Source organism: Anneissia japonica, unplaced genomic scaffold, assembly GCF_011630105.1.
Source record: "Anneissia japonica isolate Jap-2015-1 unplaced genomic scaffold, ASM1163010v1 scaffold288193_len125881_cov165, whole genome shotgun sequence".
In the NCBI taxonomy this organism is placed as follows: domain Eukaryota; kingdom Metazoa; phylum Echinodermata; class Crinoidea; order Comatulida; family Comatulidae; genus Anneissia; species Anneissia japonica.
Window position 1 is genome coordinate 3,035 of NW_022732553.1, and position 22,752 is coordinate 25,786.

At 34.5% G+C, this 22,752-nt stretch overlaps 2 protein-coding genes across 3 annotated transcripts; one reads left to right on the forward strand and one right to left on the reverse strand.

Annotated features, from left to right (window-relative positions):
• Window positions 1-312: 312 nt before the first annotated feature.
• On the forward strand, window positions 313-14,668 carry LOC117115700 (glutamate receptor-interacting protein 2-like; the record flags this gene model as incomplete). The annotated part of the gene is given in 17 exon segments (XM_033259600.1): window positions 313-390; window positions 1,037-1,108; window positions 1,614-1,823; window positions 2,076-2,238; window positions 2,595-2,740; window positions 5,609-5,756; window positions 5,931-6,112; window positions 6,635-6,784; window positions 7,421-7,610; window positions 8,229-8,368; window positions 8,880-8,957; window positions 9,210-9,279; window positions 9,511-9,656; window positions 10,175-10,319; window positions 10,752-10,926; window positions 11,035-11,784; window positions 11,907-14,668. Coding segments are annotated over 17 exon segments (3,035 nt in total), but the record flags the coding sequence as incomplete, so codon positions are not given.
• Window positions 14,669-15,148: 480 nt separating this feature from the next.
• LOC117115701 (pre-mRNA-splicing factor 18-like) lies at window positions 15,149-22,647 on the reverse strand. Of its 2 annotated transcripts, none has more exons than XM_033259602.1 (12): window positions 22,580-22,647; window positions 22,344-22,427; window positions 21,682-21,756; window positions 21,096-21,185; window positions 20,694-20,807; window positions 19,919-20,029; window positions 19,334-19,438; window positions 18,078-18,218; window positions 17,798-17,869; window positions 17,128-17,245; window positions 16,928-16,965; window positions 15,149-15,933 (listed from the first exon to the last, which is right to left on the reverse strand). In XM_033259602.1, exons 2-12 carry the CDS (start codon window positions 22,404-22,406, stop codon window positions 15,856-15,858), a joined length of 1,005 nt encoding a protein of 334 aa, XP_033115493.1. In that variant the 5' UTR covers window positions 22,407-22,427; window positions 22,580-22,647; the 3' UTR covers window positions 15,149-15,855. The 2 variants fall into 2 exon arrangements, with proteins under 2 accessions (XP_033115493.1, XP_033115492.1); XM_033259601.1 differs by having other exon boundaries at window positions 22,344-22,436; window positions 22,572-22,603.
• Between the last annotated feature and the right edge of the window lie 105 nt (window positions 22,648-22,752).

The following is a 22,752-nucleotide window of genomic DNA, read 5'->3' on the forward strand; positions in this document are numbered from 1 at the left end:
TGCTTGTGTTGAGGTGTGGGGCTGTTTGTGGGTATTTGCTAAAACGATGCAAAATGATTGTCACCAACGCCGCCAACAATTGCAATTTTACATGTTTAAAACTAGCCGTAACTAATGTGATTTTCATGTTTTTATCCAAAATTTATTTTTCGGTGTATTGCTTGAGTAAGCTCAACTCCTCAAATTTTTAGTGGATTTTGTATCAAATCTTTCAAGGTTTATATAAGTAGGCATATTTAGATTCTACTTAAAAATAAAAAATAAAAATAAAAATAGTATATTATTTTTTTCCCCCTCTCTCCCCCACCCCAGAAAAAGATAACAAGAAGAATGGAGCAACTGTTCAAGAATGCAGTGAGGGTTCAAGGAGCAGAACCAGTAGCATTGCAGGTCAGTAAAAAAGTTAATAAAACAATGATTATATCTATTCCTTTTTTAAGTCAATGTCATGGATGTAAGCTCTGGTTGGGGTGGGGAGGGGAGATGCAAATTATTCCACTGTGGGATACTAAAAACAACCAATTAATAAGTCTTTATTGAAATAGAGAAATACCGTAGTTCCGCATTCTCAATTTTCTCACCCTAGGCCATTTCGTGCAACTCCCCCCCCCCCCCAAAACTATGTTTGGTCCGATTATTGGGATGTCAAAGTGTCATCTTACCATATGTAGTTAGCCAGATACCATTAGATCATATTGCTTCTATGAGTTAATGCCTATGAGCTGCCCATTTAGGGAAACAGACTGGTTATACCATTTCCTCTCATCTAATGGCTTTCCTCTTTTTATTTCATTTGTTCATTTCCAGTTATATTATGATGCAGTTTACAGGAAACATGCTGTTAATCAGTTTTATATATTATTGTTGTTACGTTTGTTTTTTCCTAAATATGTATAGTGAAAGCCCTGTGGTAGATTTGATAAATGTTGGTTTGCAAACAAGAAAAATATTGTCGAATACAATCAGTCATAAAACTATGTACAGTATATTAAATTGTTTTCTTTATTAAAAATGTATTAATTATATTTTTTCCAAGATGAAAGAAAAGCAACAACACAAGTGAGACTTGAGAAGAAATCAGGTAGTGGGTTCGGACTCACCATCTCAGGTAAACCTATAAAAAATTTTGAAATTTATCAAGTTACATTTGTGAAACCCACTACTGTATTAATGTATGATTTAAAATGATAAATATTTATTAGAAATAATCCATCAGAAAAAAATGTGTTTTATAGAATATCGTGTAATTCTTCCCTTTGCTCTATGAGGTATTGTTTTTTTATAAATAAATAAAATGGAAAAAATATTCAAATAAAAAAAATATTAACAATTAGTATATATTTTATAGATTATTATGACCTACTAGACTAGGTAAAGGTAAGGTAAAGTTAGGAGAATATTCTATAACTTGCAGCATCATTGTGCTGAATTGCATATAAGGGTGTGGTCCGTGACTACCTAGCAGCTGTAAAGAGGTGCTTCATAATAGCTATAATGCTCTTAAAAGGACTAAATCGTGTACTTAAAACATCAATCATTTCATTGGCAATTTTTTTTTTCAAATGGACAAGAATCGAATTAAGTTTTGATTAATTTGCATTCTCTATTGATAGGTGGTGTCGATAAGGATGGATCTCCACGTGTGTCCAAGATGCGTGTGGGTGCCGTTGCCCAACGAAGCGATCTTTTACAAGTAGGCGATCTCATTAGGGCCGTGAACGCTATCAAGACGGCAGGGCTACGTCATGATGAGGTCATTAACCTTTTGAAAAATGCAGGCGACATTGTCACCTTGGAGATAGAATATGAACTACCAATGATGCGTAAGTTTAACGTTGGTTGTCGATTTGACACAAGAATGACCAAGATCGAGTGTTGATAATAAGACCATTGATTAGAAATTAAACTTAATAGAGGATGACTGCGTAGTTATTTGAACGCCACTTATTGTCATCACGCTGAAGATGATGTTTGTGGAATGGACACTTAAACTGCCAGCCAGTCTTCATTGGTTAGATAAAAATAAAATTGGAAAATTTTCTATAATTGTATAATTACATTTCATTTTTATTCAGCTGAGGAAAATGGAATCCAGGTGTTAACTAAAATGATTGAAGTTTGTCTTCCAAAAGAAGGTACCAGTTTTGGATTCACAGTCAGAGGTGGTGTCCATAGCAACCCTTCAAAGACGCATCCAATCACAGTCAGCCAGATACGCACTGGCGGACCAGCTGATAGGTAAGCATGTAATAAAGTCTAATGGTTTCAAGTGCACATGACTATATCAAAGGTCAAGATACAAGCCATGAGCTACTTTGGTCTTTCCAATCAATAATGTAATGCTGTATGATATTTTAGTTGTATGCCTATGACAATATAGACATGCGCTCTTAAAGTACTAGATGGCCTTTTTTGATTGTATTAAATGATGTGGAAGAAAGAGATAATGTATGTAAATATTATGCTTTTCAGATTTAGTACTTTATAAATGTGTGCAAATTATTATTTTATAGTGATGGTGATGTCAGTTGCTGTATACACATTATAGATATTATTAATAATATTTTTCGAAACATGTTATGATTTGATTGTAGGGATGGTACTATGAAGATTGGAGACCATGTTATAAGTGTAGATGGTATATTGCTAAGCAGCTACAGCCATCAAGATGCCTTGCAAGTCATCAAGCAAGCAGGACAAGAGGCTGTTTTTGTGCTGGAGTATGATGTGTCCGTCATGGGTGAGTTGGCTAGGAAATAGGGGCAGCTATGTATTATTTTGATCTGTCATCGTATTAATCATATATATATATATTTTTAAATGCCTTAAAATAATTAATGTATTTATTGAAGGAAAGATTTTTGGTTGGGTCTTCCAAAACCATATATTATACAATACAGTATATTTGAATGTTTTCTTCCAAGTGTTTTAGAATGAATTACTGTGTGCTGTTACTAATTCATCATAAACCATTTCTTGGCAGCCATACATCAAGACCTGCTCTCGTCTTACCCAAATATACATTTAATTAGAAAAATACAAACCTCAACATTCTACTAAACACGATTGGTATTCTTTATGGAGTACTGAATACAATGGCTTTTAATATTATTTTGATGTATGTAGTCTGTGAAAAATACTACATTAAAACCACTTTATATTTTAGAAGTCAGTAGTAAATTTTCAGTTTGGTCTGCCAAAACCATGGTTTTTGGTGTCTGATAGAATCCCTATAATTTAAGACCAGCTCTCAACAGGGGTCCCAGGTTGGAAGAATCGACATCCGGGAGATCTGTTGAAATGAGTTTTCTTAAGACATCTAAATATATTTTCCTGTGCATGGTGATAATCATTAAAATTGGCACCAACTGCTGAGAGACAATTGATAATGCAGTAGTAAAAAATCTTGCAAATATCATCATGAATTTGCGGGAGATGGTTTATTCCGGGATAAACTTGCTTGCTCGCAGGAGTCCTTCCTGCTGATTTCCAGAAGACTTTCCAGGACTCTGCAGGAGACTTAGGACTCTTGGTCACTAAATGTAGTCTCTGGATTTCTCAATTTAGAGGGCAATAATGCTGTTTAATAGTTATTTATTCTTAATTTCATTAATTTCATTTCATTTATTTCGTCATTTCACAAACAAAACAAAACAATGCACAGACACTTTATCAGGTAGGCGGGATTGTAAAAAAAGTGTTAAACTGAATCAACTATCAAGTGACTCTCCAACCTCCTACAAGGTTAATAAAACGTATCATAAAAACCAGACATCAGCTTGTCTTTCCATTAAAATATTAATATATATATAATCATTGCCACAAACATTAATCATTATTCAATATACACACAACACTGTACACAAAACAGTGCATTGGATAATATTTCTATGTGTTAAGTCATATATAACACAATTTATTATAAAAAAAAATTACATTAACAACACTGTATTTTATAGAGGTCTTAAATTGTAAGTGAGTATGTTCAGTTGGGTTTGCCAAAACTATGGTCTTTGGTCTCAAATAAAGGGAATTCTTATATGGAGAGAATAGCTAATTATAAAAGATAGGCATTCAACCAGGGCTGTAGAAATGTGGTCTTTAATTGGAGGTGGTTTTAATTTAAGTGGTCTTTACTTGGAGGAAGACCTGTAGCTCTATGACTCAGTGAGCCACAAGTCCTAACAAAAAGAAGTTATGAAAGAATCAAGACACTAAGAAATATAAATCACAGATATTACAATACAACATATATTAAATATTAAAATTTCCTAGAAGGTATACTGTACTTTAAATTATTTTTTAAATCCTTTGGGTGCAAAAGCCATTTCAAAGTATGAACTGCACATGCTCGTATCCTAGGTCAATTGACATAAACCTATGTTTTGTGTATGTAAACATAGTTTGTTTCATGTCGATTGACCGTGATAAGGGCATGCGCAGTACAATCTATGAATTGCCTTATCCCAATGATTGATCGATTGATTTAATTGAATGTAATGCAGGTATCCTTATCCATATAGTGAAAGGAATGTTTGTCTAAAAAGTGTAATTTATCTTTGATTTTACAATGCAATAATTTCTACAAAATAAATTTTACTCCTGATGCAAACAGAAAGGATTACATGAGGTAAAGTGATAATCTATGTCTGATGCATGAATTTTATTTGACAAAAAACATGTGAAATGCCTAAAGGTCATGATGATATCACATCATGTACATGTATAGGCACATCATGACTGCATATTGGCATACAACAGTTTTTTAACAAATAACATTTGATAGCGTAGCAGAGCCTAAGGCAATATTTTATGCATGTATCTTTCAGTTAAAATCAGTGGTTCGAGTCCGAATCAGTTATCTATGTGTCTTTGTGCAATGCACTCTATCCATGTTTTTCTGTCTACACCCATATTCCCTTGCTTTCATCAACTACCTGAAATAAAGTACTCTATTTTTTATTATTTTCCACATTTTATACATGAGTTTAAAAAATAATCTTTACGTACAGTAGCTATGCTTTGTTAAATTGAGGATGATGCATTCCGATTTTGGTGCTATCTGTTTTCTTTTTTACCTTTGCTATGTGGTGTCATTCGTCTTTTTCATCATTTTCATATGAGTAAAAAAAAAATATTCGAGAAGGGAGAAGGTTAAATTAATCCTCAGTGAAAATAAATAAAATTATGATGATCTCAAAATGATAACAGACCATCATGTTAATATTATGTACTACTGTACCTTGTGGGGGAAGGGATGGAGGGAGGGTTCAAAGAAAACAGTATGTTTTGTTTTCTCTTTAAAATGATGGAAAATTTGATGGCATTTATTTAATTGTCATAATTGTTGCATGGCAAAAGAAATAGTGGTTTCTTCATTCTATAGGCCTACATTTTACGTGACTTTTGGCATCCATATATTTATTACCTTCGCAATTTGATCTTGTCAAATATATTATCATACAGATGAAAACCTTGACTGTATGAAATATTAAACTTGCAGTTTATGTTCTGTACTGTTACTTCTATTATCATGAACCCCTCTCCTATGTGCCATTTCATTTATCGTCATGAACCCCTCTTTTTTATTTATTTATTTTTTTTACAGATGCTGTAACCAATGCAAATGGACCACTGCTGATAGAGGTTGCTAAGACACCTGGCTCACACCTTGGTGTCGCATTAAGTTCAACAATGAGGGCAGCAAAGCCGTGTATTGTGATTGACAGCATCAAACCGGCCAGTATAGCCGATAGGTTCGTGTCTACTCAGATTTTTGGTGGAGGTGTCCTGGCTAAGCCTTAGTGAGCCTAGAAAAACCAAGCAGTTATTGGCCATTTTAGGCTGTTCTGAGATGTTTTTAGGATTAAATAATTTGTTTTAATATAGAATTTACATGTCTAATCTTTATACTTTAATTATCTTTTTAGATGCGGTGCTCTTCATGTAGGTGATGAGATAAGAGCTATAGATGGCAGTAGCACTGATAGTATGACTGTCGCCGAGGCGATGCAACTGCTTCAATCCGCTTTGGAGCAGATTAAACTAGAAATCTTGCCAGTGAGTCAGTTTACACCCAAGCTTAGCTACCCCCATACAAAAGTACAAAGTGGTAAGAAAAGAATAATCTATGACAGGTTTTCTATTTAATTTGGTACTTTTAATAATTTTACTGTTAATACCAATTAGTGTTCATTTTTTTTGTTTGATAATAAGATTAATTAAATAGTATTTCTTTGTAGAATAGTTAATTGTTACTTTGTTTTAAAAGTTTTTTTTATTACATTATATTATTCACTGTTTCTGTGAAAGATTCCGCAAAACAGTAATTGAGGTTATAAAGTGCAGTAAGTGTTGGTGTTGGTAATCAGCGTAGGAGCAGGCAAACCCACCAGGTACCCATTTATACTCCTGGGTGGAGAGAAGCAATGCAGATAAAGTGTCTTGCTTAAGGACACAAGCAAAATGCACGGCGAGGGATTAAAACCCCCGATCTCAAAGTTGGGAAACCAAACTGTTCCCTACTGTATAGTACTTTTTTAGATTCTTTGTCTCACCTTGTAACGACGCATGTCATCAGTATATTCATAGTTTGCAGTGAACATGTTGTTAATGTGGCTTTTTTTTACTTCAGTTTCGCAGACAATAACCAGGGCATCAAGTAGACCCACAACTCCTGTAGGCTGTAGTGCCATTTCCAACTACAGCACCTTACCATCCAATGCTAGCCTAGTGCACAAATCAAACACGCTGACAAGACGGGCCAATAAGCACACTTCAAATAGTGAGTATGTTTGAGTTATACAATAATAATAAATAATGATTCTGTATTTATATAGCGCCTCACGTTGTCACATCCTCGAGGCGCTTAACAACAACAGAGAAGAAAATAAACTAAAAACAAATGTGCAAATGTACCAAAAATTATTATTAAATATTTTGGGGTTTAGTTTAATTAAGTTCAAATGATTGGTTTGATGATTATCAATAAATATTATTATTACAATGCTTTGGTAATTGGAATCATTTCAAGGCCTGTTACTTTCCTATTCGTATTTTTCTTTCCATTTTGCTTATTGTCTTTCTTCCTTTTTCTTTAAATGTTCCTGATATTTACTTTTCTTGTCCTTTCGTATGTTTCCTGATCTTATCTTTCCTATACCTTTCATAGATTCCTTATCTTTCCTTTTATTTTCTTTCTTATAATTCCTTATCTTTCCTTTTCCAACCTTTGTTTCTTATATAAGTTGTTATTCACCCTCATACTGAGGAGTAAAACCATATCATAACCATTAAAAGCATCACCCTAAGATTTTGAGATTACGGGCACAAAGGGTGGGGGTTAAGTTAACCTTCGTTTTTCGGTTCCCGTTTATAATGCAGTCTATCTAAAATCTAGTTGTTAATTTTTTCTTTCTAGTATCACTATCTTCATCTACAAATGGCCTTATATCAGGTACACAAGTTTGCCACACAGAAACTATTGACCTTACCTTGCATTCGGCAAATGGCCACTACGGATTGCTGCTAGAGGGCGGTGTCTTTGAGTCGGAGATTCTGGGCATACCAGCAGTTGTCTCTTTCCTAGAGCCAGGCGGTGTGGCTGAACGGTAAGAATCTAATTTCAAGAATATTGCCACAGAATAATGGACAAAAATAATGTTGATACAGTACCTTATACCATTGATATTTCTTAATAAAAAATATATATTGATTTTATGGGATGGTTAACACATAAACACTGACTTATATATACGCCAGTATACATAGATTCTCATAAAAACTTAGTGGAAGTGATTTGGCGCAACAGAAACGGTTTAGTTTTCCAACCTTGAGGTCGGGGTTTCAATCCCTCTCTGTGCATTCCACTTGTGTTCTTGATCAAGGCACTTTAAATACTTTGCTTCTCTCCACCCAAGAGTATAAATAGGTACCTAGTGGGGTTATCTGCTCCTGCGCTGATTACAGCAGTAACACTTAAGCATGGACCCAATGACCAGGGAAAATAAAGCGCTTTAACCTAAAGGAATAGGTGCTATATGAAAAATATAAATTAAACTAACTAAAACTATAATTAACTAACCTATAACATACTGTACATAATAACCTAAAGACATATTGTAGTAATATTTTTTGTTAAATCTTACCTAAGTACTTACAAATCCATATTTGTATAGTTTGTCTTAAATTTGCCGCAGTATTTCAGTATTCATATTTTGTACCTCCAGGTCAGGTGTGTTGAATATAGGAGACAGAATATTAGCAATTAATGGTACTTACACAGAGGATTTGACACTTGAAGAGGCCCATCAGACGCTGAGGGTGACAGGCCAGCGATGCTTCTTACAAATAGAATTTGACATTGCAGGTAGGCTGCCCATGTCTTCAGACTTCTGTGGGTTATCCTAGGTGTCCACACCGAATCAAACTAATCAAATCCAGGTTTTAGCTTCAATAAGGTGGAGGAATGGAATTGGTTGACCCTTCACCCGGGGTTGAAACTAATGATGGCAAATTGACTAATTTGCAATGATTCGGTTTTATTTATTGAATGTTGACCATAAACTTATAAGTAATCAATAATTTATTTAAAAAAAAAAAACTAATTATATAGGAAAACAAAATATATATAATAGACGTAAAATAGCCTGGGATTTTCAGTAGCAAACCTAGTCACTATTTTAGATATTTAAACAAAGGCTGCAGCTACACAGCTTCAATAATTATTGTTGTTTTTAGTAGAGAGACAGAGCTTTTTATTGAAAAGATAGTTTCCAATTTTTGCAGTAGAGACAAGGTGTAATTGTTTGGATGCCTTAGTGTTATCGATCTGTGGTTACAGTAATGCTGTAATGATTTCATTTTTTTTTTTTTTTCAGAATCGGTAGTTCCTAGCAGCGGCACTTTTCATATCAAGTTACCTAAAACAGACTATGGTCTTGGTATCACAGTCAGTGGTATGTTTTTGCCAACAGAGGGCAGTATTTTAACAAATAATTTGTATAAACCGGTAAACACAGGGATGTTAATGTGACTTATGGTGATCACATCAAATAGTATTTTGTAACCTGGGGTATAGAAAAGATATGTTGATGTTATATTGTGTAAGTTGACTAGCAGTATGACATATCCTGTTATATGCTGTATTGTTTACTAAGGATTATAGAACTAATAAAATATGACATTTGATTGTGTTTTTTTTTTTCTAGCTCCAAAGAACAGGAAGCGTGGTGATCCTCTTTTGATTTCACACATCAAGAAAGGTAGTGTTGCCCATAGGTATGTTATCCACTCAACCATTTACACAAAGTCAAGTTTAAGATATTTGACTGATCAAGAGATAAAAGATACAAGAAAGAAAAAAAAATATTTAAAAAACCGATCAGAACAAATAAAAATTACTTGGGGAAATGTCACTCAAACAGGTCTTTCTTTAGTCGGAACTTCATCATGGAATCAATTTCTGCAAAACTGATTTACCTTTCTACAAATCTTGTCTTTTTATTCCAGGGTGGGTAGCATTGAACCAGGGGATAAGCTTCTTGCCATCGATGGAATCCTTCTGGATCAGTGTACGGTAGAAGATGCCGCACAGATTTTAAGAGAAGCTGATGAAATTGTTAGATTGAGGCTCAAAAAAGATGAGGCTTTCTCAGGTAACGTATTATATTATTCTATTATATGTATCTAACGGGTATAGACTATAGCCTGGTTCTCACGAGAGAGCCGTTAGCACCTGCGTGAGGACGCCTGATCGGTTAGCGCTAACCGTTAGCAGTATCCGGATACCGCTAACCGTTCAGTCTGCTGACTACATATATTACTATTAAAGGTTATTGTTATTGTATCATATACAACATTATTATTTTTTTTGAAACACAATGCAGGGCTAACACCGGGAAGGGGGAAGTGGTCCATCAGAGAGAACTTCCCCTCCCCCACCACCCCTGTCAGGGAGAAAAAAACGGGGAGAATAAAATATATGTATTTTTTACGATGTAAACGCTAAAATCCATTGAAATAAGCCTTTGAAACCCTTAAATTTTCATAGTATTTGGGGGCTTTGACAACATTGTTTCAATAGATTTTTGGTAATAAAAATAAATGAGAGTGAGTTATGTATGTGTGAGTATATGCCTGCAGGAGATGACCTTATTTATAATGTTTCCTTCAGATGAGCCGGATGTAAGTGGGGCTGTGACCTATTCAGTTGAACTTATTCGTCATGGTGGACCTCTAGGAATCACCATCTCAGGCACAGAGGAACCCTTCGACCCCATCATCATCTCAGGGCTAACAGAAGGTGGCCTAGCTGGAAGGTACGCTTAGGCTAAATGTAATCATTAACAATGTATTATAGATATGAATAGAGTATATTATATCTATTGAGTATAATATTATCTGTGGGTATAAGATCTGAAAAACATAAAAAATACTATTAAACCAGTCAGTTGGTCATATGGAATTTGTAAAGGATCAGTGGTGTGTCTAGGTGTATTGAAAGAGGGGCCTGATGGGGTGTGAAGGTGTAGTGGGAGGCCTCAATGATACAGTAAGGGGTACTAGCTGGCAAAATAAGGTGGTATCAAGTGATTTTTTATTACCTTGCATTTTTTTTTTTTTTTGCTTCTAAACATCTCATTTTTGGCAACTTAAGGTATGTGTGCACCCTTCCCTTCATTTCCCCCCCCCCCCATATTTTTTTTGGTTTTTTTAATAGATATTTTTAATATTAATTTTTTTTTATATAGAACTGGTGCAATTCATGTGGGTGATCGCATTCTCGCAATCAATGGTATTACATTACGCGGTCAGACACTTACCAATGCCATTCACCTGTTAAAGACATCCGGAGACAGAGTTCATTTAAAAATAAGCCGATCAGGGAACAGTGCGATTGATGGATCGTTAGTGAATGGGTCCGAGGTAAATTTAATTGTGAACTCTAATTATTTTAAATAATATGTTAGTCAAAAAGAAAACAAATATGATAAAGAGTCATTAAAATAATAATTGTATTATGTTTTTTGAAAGATTGGTGATTTAAAGAATGGAATAGACCACTCCAGCCAAGACATCACGCCAGCAGTAACAGCGAGCGCTTTGGAGCTATGGAATGGCGTTGATACTGGATATCATAGCAACAAGAGGGTTCGTAACTATCAATCAATGTCGCCAGCTACAAGGCGTTCACGACGTGGGAAAAATTCATCGAGGAACCGACAAAACCAACGGCGCACTCGATCTACATCTAGAAACCGGTCGAATCAACAGAATCAGTACTACCGTTCACCGATAAGTGATGATGATTGGGAGGATTCAAGACTTCGGGGATACGACAGTCATGATGGAATGCTTTCGGATCAGGATGATACCTATTACCGTCGTGGTCATAGAAGACACTTTGAACATTCCAAACAGACCTCGGATCTTATGAACGAAATCACAGCTTCACTGAGCATGGTCAATTATAGTCAAGACTGCGAAACTAATGGACGTTACAGAAACGGAAATGAAAATGGGTTTGGTCCATCGCGTAGCAGCACACTGCCCTCCTCAAATCGCAGCACGTCTTTCAGTATTCATGACCAGCTTCAAACAATGCACAAAACGACACCGGCCGAACTACACAAAGTTATTCTGTATAAAGATACCGATGTTGAGGACTTTGGGTTCAGTGTTTCTGACGGTGTTTATGAGAACGGTGTTTACGTTAATATGGTGAGACCGGGTGGTCCTGCTTCTCGTAACGGCAACATAAAAACATATGATAGAGTTTTGCAGGTACGTCATGCTTAAGTGTCCTTTGTAAAACCAGGGATTTTAATTGGTCTGTGGATTGTTAGATATAATAGATATTATATTCTTTTAAATTGTTATATAGTAATTTGTTTTTATTTTTACAGATAAACGGCACACGTACACGTGACTTTGATTGCTGCATGGTAGTCCCACTTATTGCCGACTCGGGAAATACACTTGAAATGCTGCTTAGCCGTAATCCGAATGCGCAACCAGCCAACGGTGCCGAAAAGGAATTGAAAGACTCGTCCCTGGGAACTGATGTCAGTAAAATCAGTTCTCTGCAAACTCTCTAAAATATACCTTTCATCAATTAACATTCCTTGTATATTTCACTATTAAGGAATGTCTTTCATTTATAAGGTTATTTAAGAATAATGTTACACATATTTCTTATTAAATAATTATGCATAAATTGGCACGTCATGATGTCCTTTGTATATACTGTATGATTATTTTTTTCCAAATTGCATCATTTCAATTTTTCTCCTTATCTACAATATTCATATGTTTGTTTCAAAACTAATTCCATTCTTTATGATTTTCCTGCAAATACATCTTGCCTTCATTATTTATATACATTTTATTATCCAACTACTGCTACATTATTCTAAAATGGTGATCATAAATAGGGAGGTATCGCAACCAAGGAATAACAAATAGGAATACGTCATTATCATTATCGTCATTCGTGCCTGAAACAGTCTTGACAATATACTGTACGAGCTGAATATCATTCTTGATTCATGTAAAAAGGCATGAATCGTGTACGTTGTGACAGCCATAATGCTACTGTATGGGAAGGGTTGTCAAGTGTTCTCCCAATTGAAACATTTTTACTGATAAGTTTGTCCATAAAAAATCAGATATGCATGCAGTGTGAGCTGTTTTACCCCATTTGAGTTTGGTTTAATGACAACACAACACATAAACTCATTGCATGGTCATAGACTGGAATGATGTTCATTTTATTGAAAGCAAGCCAGCCTAGACTACCCAGGCCTAACAGTAAACAGTTGGGTTTTTTTTTTAAATTTTACAAACACGCAATTTTTACCGGTTTACTGGTTATTTTTACCGGTAAAATTGATAGCTAGAAAACAGCTTCGGGAGAAAACTGTTGTCTAAACATTTGATGACGTAAACACATTTGTTGCCGTTTTTGTAAGCTTGCAAAAACCCCCTATTGTCTTTATTCTCCATCATTATTATTGTTATCCTCTTCATGCTCATTCATTCTTACGATGATAATTACGATCATCCTTATCATTACTGTATCATCACTGCCATCTTCATCCTCATTAGCTTTACTTTTATCCTTCTCGTCCTCACCTTTAACAATATCTGAAACCTGATTATAAATTTATGACCACAACACAGACATCATGGATTCAAGTAAATGCAAGTGTACATAAAAGGTATAAAGAATAATGTAATCATTGAAAGTAAATGCAGAAAAGTAAAATGATGAAAAAGTTCTTTCAGGTACACTAGTCAGGTTTAGCAGAATTTTTTGACCTGCCAGTGATTTTCAAACATGATCTTCAATTTTTTTTTCCAACATTTAATATAAGAGTATCTTGCCTTTTCTATATCAGTATTAAAAATTTAAACATTCTGAATTAAGTGATTTGAAGAAAATGGCCTTCAAAATAGTCTGCATGAGGTGCTAATTAAATTCAGAAACAATAAGTATATTTAAAACAATTATACACTTTCAAATTTTTTTGTCTGTCAGACATGTCTCTTCATACATTATTAAGTCTGACAGACAAAAAAACTGGATATCTTATTATAACCATCATAAACTATACGTAACAGGGTTATAAAGATTAACAGTGTGGTAGTATTCATTAGATGATGATACTCTTTGGTGTACAGTATTATAAAATGGTAGGAGGGCTTTATAACACCTGGTTAATTACATATGAATGTACAGTAATAATTATGTTGTGGGCAGGAGATATAATTTTTATGTTGATTGAAATGTAGAATTAAGATATACTGAAAATAACTTTCAGTTAATATATATATATAAATATAAACTTTAATTGAAAAAATTAACAAAAAAATTGAATGGGATGAATAATTGATGTTATAATCTGAAATTACTAATGGTGAATTGTCCTAATCTTAGCCAACTTGTCCAAATATAAGTCAAATTGTCCTGGTCTGACTCGTCTCGTCCCAATCAAAGTTGACTGCATTTGTACCAACCTTCAGCCTAACTTTTGTATCACTTCTTTGTATAGTATTTATGTCAATATTTATTTTTATACAAACTGTATTCATCTTTAATTTAAAATCTAATATAGAATAGAAAAATATACAGTAAATATGATCAATAATTTCATGAAAATTTGATAACTTTTCAGATATTTGTATTTTTACTAATTATGAAGTATATAAATTGATATTTAATTGATAAGCAGTCATGTTAAGTGAATACTTCCCCCACTTTTCATGGCCTGCAAAAAAAAAAATTGCTACAAATGATAGGAAACTATATTTATATATTCTGTAATTAATTATATGCGTAGATATTATTTTTTAATAGTCAGAATTATTGGTTGTTGAATTTGCTGACGACTTCTGATATGCAAATTTGTGTCCTTTTTGTTTATTTTTTTTGGGGGGTTTTGTCCAGGTCATCAAATTTTCTTTCATAAAATACTGTTGTATGCCCATAAATATATACTCATGATGTGATCATTACTATATTTAGTTATGTCACATGTTATTGTCAAATCAAATTTGATAATTTGGATAGAGCTATAGATACAGCAATGAATAGACGAGTGGTGACATGCTACTACAGACAGTTTTGACACCATAGTTCAATAAAATAAAATGTGTATAAAATGCATGTGTTCTCATCTAGTTGTGTTTTTTGTGTCTACATGTACTAGCAAATCAGTAGTGAGCTTTCGCAAATGCGGCACGGACGTACTGTAGGACTAAAAGCAATGAACTGTGACCGTCTTTGATACTCGTCTGCGGTCTTATCATTCGCAGTTTTGCAATTGAAGAATGAACGGTAGTCAGTGACGTTAACCTGACACGCGCCCTCTTTTTTAGGTATCCTAAAGGGTGCTGATTGGCTGCTTGAGCTAGTCGTTCGTGATTCTCCACGGATGATAAATTGGCCAAAAACAGTTTGTGATTTTGCCAAGAACGAGAAGCTGCGGGGGTCGTGCATGCGCAGATCAATTTTCAGGCTTCAGGAAATAATGGCTCATTCAGCTACTATTTTTATATCATGTTCTCAGAACTTTGCTATAATTGCATACTGTATATTAACTATGATGACCTTTTTTTTAAATGAAAAAAAAAACAATTTGAGATATTTTTTCTAAGTATATAAACCAATGTTTATTACATTATTTATATTTCTGTACATCTTTGAAGACATTGCTCTTTACACTACCAAAACAGCACACCCTAGCTGCTCCTTTATCCCATGGGTTCTATGGAACTTCCATAATTTCTACTGAAATTATGCCTAATTATGGACATATTACGGAAAATAAGATACTACAGAAATGTATCATTACTCCAAGACCCAGAAATACCTACACATTGTCCAGGACAATGATTTTTTGATTAGGACCTTTGGCTCATTGTCCTTGTAGACCCTAGACTACTCAGATTATTGTAAAATGCAATAAAAGTGACCCATTCATATTTATCTTGTCCAGGTTGTGTGAAATTACACAGCTGTTATTATACTGTACCTGCAAGTTTGAGCAACCTTTTTGACGTACACCCCCTGTAGTTATGCCATTGTTCCTTCATCCCTTCTTTTTCGGTTTCTGTTCATGCATTGATCTAGGCCAACTTTGGAGGCAGTGCATGCATTGTTCTTTACTGGCTTTTTGCTGTTCTTGCAAGGTTTGGCACTAACTTACAGTCGGTGTATACAATAAAAATCTATTAGCATGACAATTATATTCAGAGAAATTATCTTCAACATGTTTCATAATTTCACATATAGTTCCACGTAATGTCTATATAACTAGTCCATGTACATCCAGAAAAAGTACACAGTATTGATTATGCGTTATACTCCACGCAACGTGATGGGTCTGTAGGATACTGTCGCTGACAAAGGGTCATTAACCTCTTCAAACCCTAGGAGAAAAAAGAAACGATAGACAAGTTTAGGGTTACTGATATAATAAGATCATGATATACATACTGTACATTTCCTAAAATATATAGGGCAAGTCGAGCTGTATAGCATAGGTGCCGCCAAGTACAGTGTTATCATTGGCACTGGTTTAAACCACTCTTTATCCAGGGTTGGGTTGGAAGAACCAATTCTCGGATAAGGACTTAAAGTAAAGGTTGTCCAGTGTATGCATTAGGCTTGTTTGCACTTTTAAAAAAAACATTGCACCTTTCGGAAGTGTACGGGGCGGTTACCCTAATATTTGGTTCATGCTACAGAAGTCTCGGACCATGCACTTCAGCGCAATGACGCATTGAGTTATTACCCTACCTTTACACTTGATCTTTATAATATCGTCGTTCACGAACTAACACAATCTACTTTGATTGTGTTAGTTCGTGAAATCACAGTAGTGCGTCAAAACGAGCGCGTATTGGTTGTCAAGCAATTTTGTATTCTTTACCACACAAAAAGTCCTTAACAACAACAGTGCGTATTTTGACGCGCTTTCTTGATTTCACGAACTAACACAATCTACTTTGATTGTGATGTGAGTGACGATATCATTCAATAATTTGTCTTATTAATTACATTTTGTGTGTAATAGTAATATATATCACCCTATAATTATCTCTCAGATCACTATTACACACAAAATACATTTTGTGTGTAATCTAATAGTGATCTCTCAGATCACTATTACACTATTAAATACATTTTGTGTGTAATCTAATAGTGATCTCTCAGATCACTATTACACTATTAAATACATTTTGTGTGTAGTGTAATCTAATAGTGATCTCTCAGATCACTATTACACTATTAAATACATTTTGTGTGTAATAGTGATCTCAGAGATAATTATAGGGCGCTATATTAAAAACCTATATATATTATCATTGTTATTATTAATAATATTATTACATAATATTATTATTATTATAAGATTATTACCTGGATGTATTTTCTCTGAGTTTCATCATTTAACACATCTTTAGTAAGTGCAAGTTAAGGAACAACAATAAAGGAGAATGGAGTTGAAACTAAAAAAATAATACAAAATATTTACACTGTATAATTAATAAGCAATTAGGCCCTGGAAAGAAAAATAATTCACATTTTTATTTGCATGAGAATGAACATCAAAAGGATACGAGCAACATGCTGAGCGTAAATCTTCTCTCTTCCTGTACGTGCGTGGATTCCCACCATGGTTACGCCGATTGGCCAAGGAGCGTTGCCTATTGCCATTTGAAGATATGCGTCATTTGCCTAATAATGAGATCAATAATTATTATTTAATTATTATTGTTATAAAATCCTTTTTTTTTTTGGACCACAATTCACCTCAGCGGGGGAAGTGTGAATTATCCCCCCATCGGACAGGACTGGGCACCCCTGTCTGCCAATCCCTAATATTTTGGTCTAAAAGCACAATTTGGACAAACCTAAGCCATAAAAACTCTCTACCCGGGATTTTTTTTATTCCGGGACCCCGACTGAGGCTCTAGTCGGCCCCTTGGTTCAGATCTCTCTGTCAGACATGTCGGAGCTACCACTGCTTGGGTCAAAACACCAGCAATATTTAGCACTCCTGAAAAACAATACCACTCTGTCGGTTAAATTTTGAAACTTGATATGTATCGTATTTTATTCTGTCCCGTATGTGGCGAGCAATTTGATAAGAATGGAAGTATAAATATAATATTTTTTTCTAGAATAAAAGCTTATCTGTGTTGGTGTTCAAATAAAAACCAATTAAGTAATATTTCCTGAAGTTTAACCTAGTTTGTATTAAATATTATATTCCATATTTCAGCCTACCTTGACATAGTCTCTGTCTAATAGGTATTTTGTAATCAGCTTCAAGTGTTCCAGGATATCTGATGCAACATTCTGTAATGTATTAAATAAATGGAAAATTAGATAAAAATGTGGAATATTCATAACTAGGGTGGGGTGTGAGTTCCACTGATCACTGAAAACTAAAGTCTTGTGCATTCTTCCAGAAAACTGCAGAGCCTGTATTACATTGTACAAGAATGACAGTACCTTGTACATTACAAACATACATTTGATGCTTATAAAATATTGTAATACTCACCCTTTTTTTAAGTTTTCTTAATAGTGGCTTTAGGTACGCCTTGGTCTGTGAATGTGTCGCGCTTAGTAACTTGCCCTTTGTACTTCTTTTCTCTTGCGACGACCGCTGATTTAATACCTCTGCCCACACCTTTAATAAAAACTAAAGACAAGACAAAGAATAGATGCATGTAATTTAAGTGCCTCTCTGGTGTATTAGTAAAAAAACAAGGCAGAAATGGTCCTTGTTATGCCATCATATCTAGAAGATGATCCTTTGATTATATAAGAATAATATAAAGTGTTGGAAAAAAATAACAATCAGTAAATCACTAGAATTTATTTCAATTATGTTCAATATTAGTTTCATTGCAATAATCTCCTTTAATAAGGAAACAGGTGGCTTGGCACTTAAGTCCCATCCACACTATCTAATTTTATTATTATTATAACAAATATGGTCATGATGACATCACATCATGAATGCCCATATATAGGCACATCATGTTTATTTATTAAAGAAATGACATTATACTAAATCAACTAAAGGCTAGATGAAATTCTTCCAAGTATTATACTATATATAGAGTACTACAGTGTTACGTCACGATACCATGCGATACTACTCCGCTGCTATCGTTGCAAAAAGAATTCAACTGGACACCATTTTCTTCACTGACAAACCACTGATCTCAATTTCTAACGTAATTATTAAGATGTATCTTACTTTTTCTTTGTAAATTTTAATTGAAGATTAAATGTGTGTTCGATAACTAATATAATGCGAGTTTTGTGTTTTTAGTACATTTTGGTGGTAAAATATTAGATTTTAAAATGCCTATTCCAGAAAGCCTATGAAGTCATTCAGGCGTATTGAGCGGTAACCAACGTCTGTTGACAACAGATTACGCCAACTGGCATCGTGACGACACGACTGTGGTACTCTATGGGCATACAACAGTTTTGTCAAAGAAAATTTGATAGTTCTGACAAAGCCAAATCAACGGTTTAAGTCCTAGGCTCGATAAGTTTTTATACTTTACCTATGTAGACTCCCAATATACAGGAGTACAAATGGGCATCTACTAGGTTTGAATGTAAATAAAACTAGCTGCAACTATGTTAAATACTCTTCTAGCTAAGTATATTTTGAAGGTGTTTGAACCACTGGTTGGTGTAACATGACGTGCATAGAGGCTAGGCCTAGATGAAATATATTTCTAATCACGTTGTTATATTATCATGAACATTATTAGCATTTATAATCATTGTTGATACCTTGATATATTTGAGGATGACTTCATGGTCTAAATCCTTATCATTCTTTCCCATGCCTTCCGCCAACTTCATGATGTCCTCCAACGTTGTTCCATCATCATCAACCTGATTGCAAAAAGAACAAATGCATCAATCAAATTTGTAACCACAGGCTTATTACATAAACCATAGTTTCTCTAGTATAAACACATCCCTAGAGCACATAAAATGTAGATACACGCATTACGGTATATTATATGACTATGATGTCCGATTCTTATAACTTTGGTGACAAGAAGTTGCTTCCATTCTATTTGTTGGTTAATCTGGTAAGGTGCACACTCTAGCAAACAAAATCTCCTGGAAAATAACCTGCCTCCCGCAGATTCATGATATTTGCATATCTTTTACCAGTATTTAATACTGTATTATCAATTGTCTCCTGGAAGTCAGTGACAATCGGTATCACCGAGCACAACAAAATATAGTCAGATGTTTTAAGAGAGTTCATTTAACCAGCTCACCCAGATGTGGATTCTTTCAACTTGGGACCCCTGCTGTTAAAAACTCATCAATATAATTAACATTCCATCAATGTTTCCTTACCTTGATATCTCCTGCTTTGTTTTGTACATTGTCGCCTTGGGCCTGCACCAACTCATCCAGGTACTGCTGATCAAGCTGGTCCAGTGCTTCTTTGAAATCATTACGGAAGCCCTACAGAAAACCGCAAAGTAAACAATGCCAATGAGTATGTGACCTTTAATACCACTATAACTATGTATAATAGTATAACTTAATCTATATTATTCTTATTATTATCATCTGCACAGACAAGGCACAGTAGTGGATCCAAATTGTTTCTGCTGGGGAAAAGGTGGGGGGGGAGGGGGGCTGCAAGTGCTGGATATTGGACCTATAAACAAATGGGAGTGTTTGGGTTGGTTGTTCCCTACATATTTTATATGGTCTGTATCGGCCACAGGTTCACATTAAATGAATGTACTCTTTTACTGCAACCCGTTTGAGCCAAATCATAGCGGACTGCCTAAAGCCAGGTAAACACCATATTTTTTTATCTGTCAGACACACCATACAATGTTTGATTAGACAAGAAGTAGATCGAACACTTCCAATCACCATACAATTTGGTTCACTTGATACTGTTTGACCAAACAATGTTTGCAAGTGTGTCAGACAACAATCTGAGAGTGAATACCCAGATTTAGTTACAATGTTACCTTGTACCATCTATTCCATAGCATACCTCTACCACAACTACCACCTTTAGTCATCTTCACTTTAATTATCATACTATCACTATATAATTATCAATTGTTTGCTTGTCAGTCTAAACAATCATCTATATCTATGTTCCTACCTTGTTCACTTCTGGTTGTAAAATCTCTATTCTCCTTAATCTGTGAAACGAATCATTATCAGATTCGCCAAACAGACGAATAGGCTCGTCTCGCTCCCGCAATCGACGGACAACCTACGGTATGCAAAATATGAGATAAACATAATCTCTATAAATCACAATTTCAATGCTATGTTGATTCTTTCAAATACAGGCCTTCCTACAATTAAAGACCACTTCTGGTCTCAGCTGGTTGGTGTCTGATTAGAATACATACAAGACATTTGTTAATTTAGGATCAAAGAAAAATTATCTTTAATTAGGTGGAGACCATATATACAGTAAACCTTTACATGTTCAATGAGAACAAAATTTGTTAAATTTTAATTTATTATTTCTTCATCAAAATGAAAAAAAAAATACCTCATTCCTAGAAAGATTTATAACATTTGGATCTTCATCTTCTACTTTGCTTGTTGTGGCTTCATCCTCAACTTCTTCAACTTTTTCTTTCTAAAATATAGGAAGAAATATTATAGATCAGTTCAATGCTGGGGCAGATGCAGGATTTGGGCGGTAGGGGGTGCGTGAGAGTTCACACCACCACCATGGTTTGGGCTAAGGTGAGAACATTTTGAGAATATGGAAATCAAGGTACCCAGAAATTACACTCCCACACTCTCATACTTTATAAAATAACTACATTCATGATGAAAAAAGTAATGTATCAACAATATAATTATTACAATTACGGTGTCATCACACCGTCTGCATTTGAGTCCTTGTATCAGTATAAATTATATAATTTGAAGAATGCACTTATTTGAGAATATGGTTCATGTTAGTATTTATGTATTTTATTTTGATAACACTTCATCAAATATAATTTAGAGTATAATTTCTATGGATTACAAGTACAAAATATAATATACTATTTATTTTTTAGGGTTGTTTTGTTCATGTAGTTACTTTTTAAAAAAATATGATAATTGATAAATACTGATATTACCTTATTTCTTTTCCAATATTCTTCTTCTTGTTTTGCCATTAAGTCACCGCGCTTGAAGAATTTTTTTTCTTTATCCTTCAACAAAAAGTATGGGAGGAAGTTATTTAAAACTGGAATTTAAATTTACTTGTTTCTCATAAGTAGCTAAAACTTTGAGACCGAGGCAAAACACTTAGTGCTTAAAAGCCCCTCTTGAAAATAAAGTCACTTTACAGATAGCCTAGGCCTAGCTAAGCCTATCACACAATAAATTTAAGATGCTATTCAGTATTCTAAATATTACTAATATTTATTATTTAGAATACTGAATAGCATCTTAAATATATTAGTAGTAAGTAAGAGCACCAAATACAAATTGTTAATATCATATCAAATCAGCTGAAGATATAAAAACAATAAAATCCAACTTATTTCCAAACGTCTCAAAACTGCACGACGAGTACTACTAGGCCTAGGCATGTCCCGGCTTAGGCTAGCTAGGCAGGCAGGCAGGCGCGCCTACTACTACTAGCTAGGCCTCTAGGCGCCTGGCCCTAGGCTAGGGCTAGGCCCAGGCAGGGACCTTTCAGCCTAGACAGCATATATCTAAGGCCAAGGGCCAAGAGTTTATAAAAAAAAATATTATGATATATATTATTAAATATTTTACACTATTTACTTACAAGTACATTTGTGTTTTCTAATTGTTTCCTCTTTCTGGCTATCTCGGCTTTTAGGAGATCCATAATTACGCTAAGCTAAACACATAGGCTAGCCTGGCTGTTCTGTAGACGTTTGTTGATGACCTTTTGACCTCCTGAATTCTGCAATGAGATTTTCGGGTCGATTCAGCCGAGACGGCCCGAGTGGAGTTTCATGTAAATGTTTCGTACGGAAAAAAAAATCGCAGCCTGGCTCAAGCTTTTTTTCTTGTTTTGGTTTCACACCGCCCTCTCTTATATTGCCAGAACGTATTGTTGTACGATTAGATAGGTAAATGGCTAAGAAACTTACATATATACTACATATGCTTTACTTAATACAAACTTTTATATTCAAATAATTTGTTCATTCTATGAGTACAAGACTGTG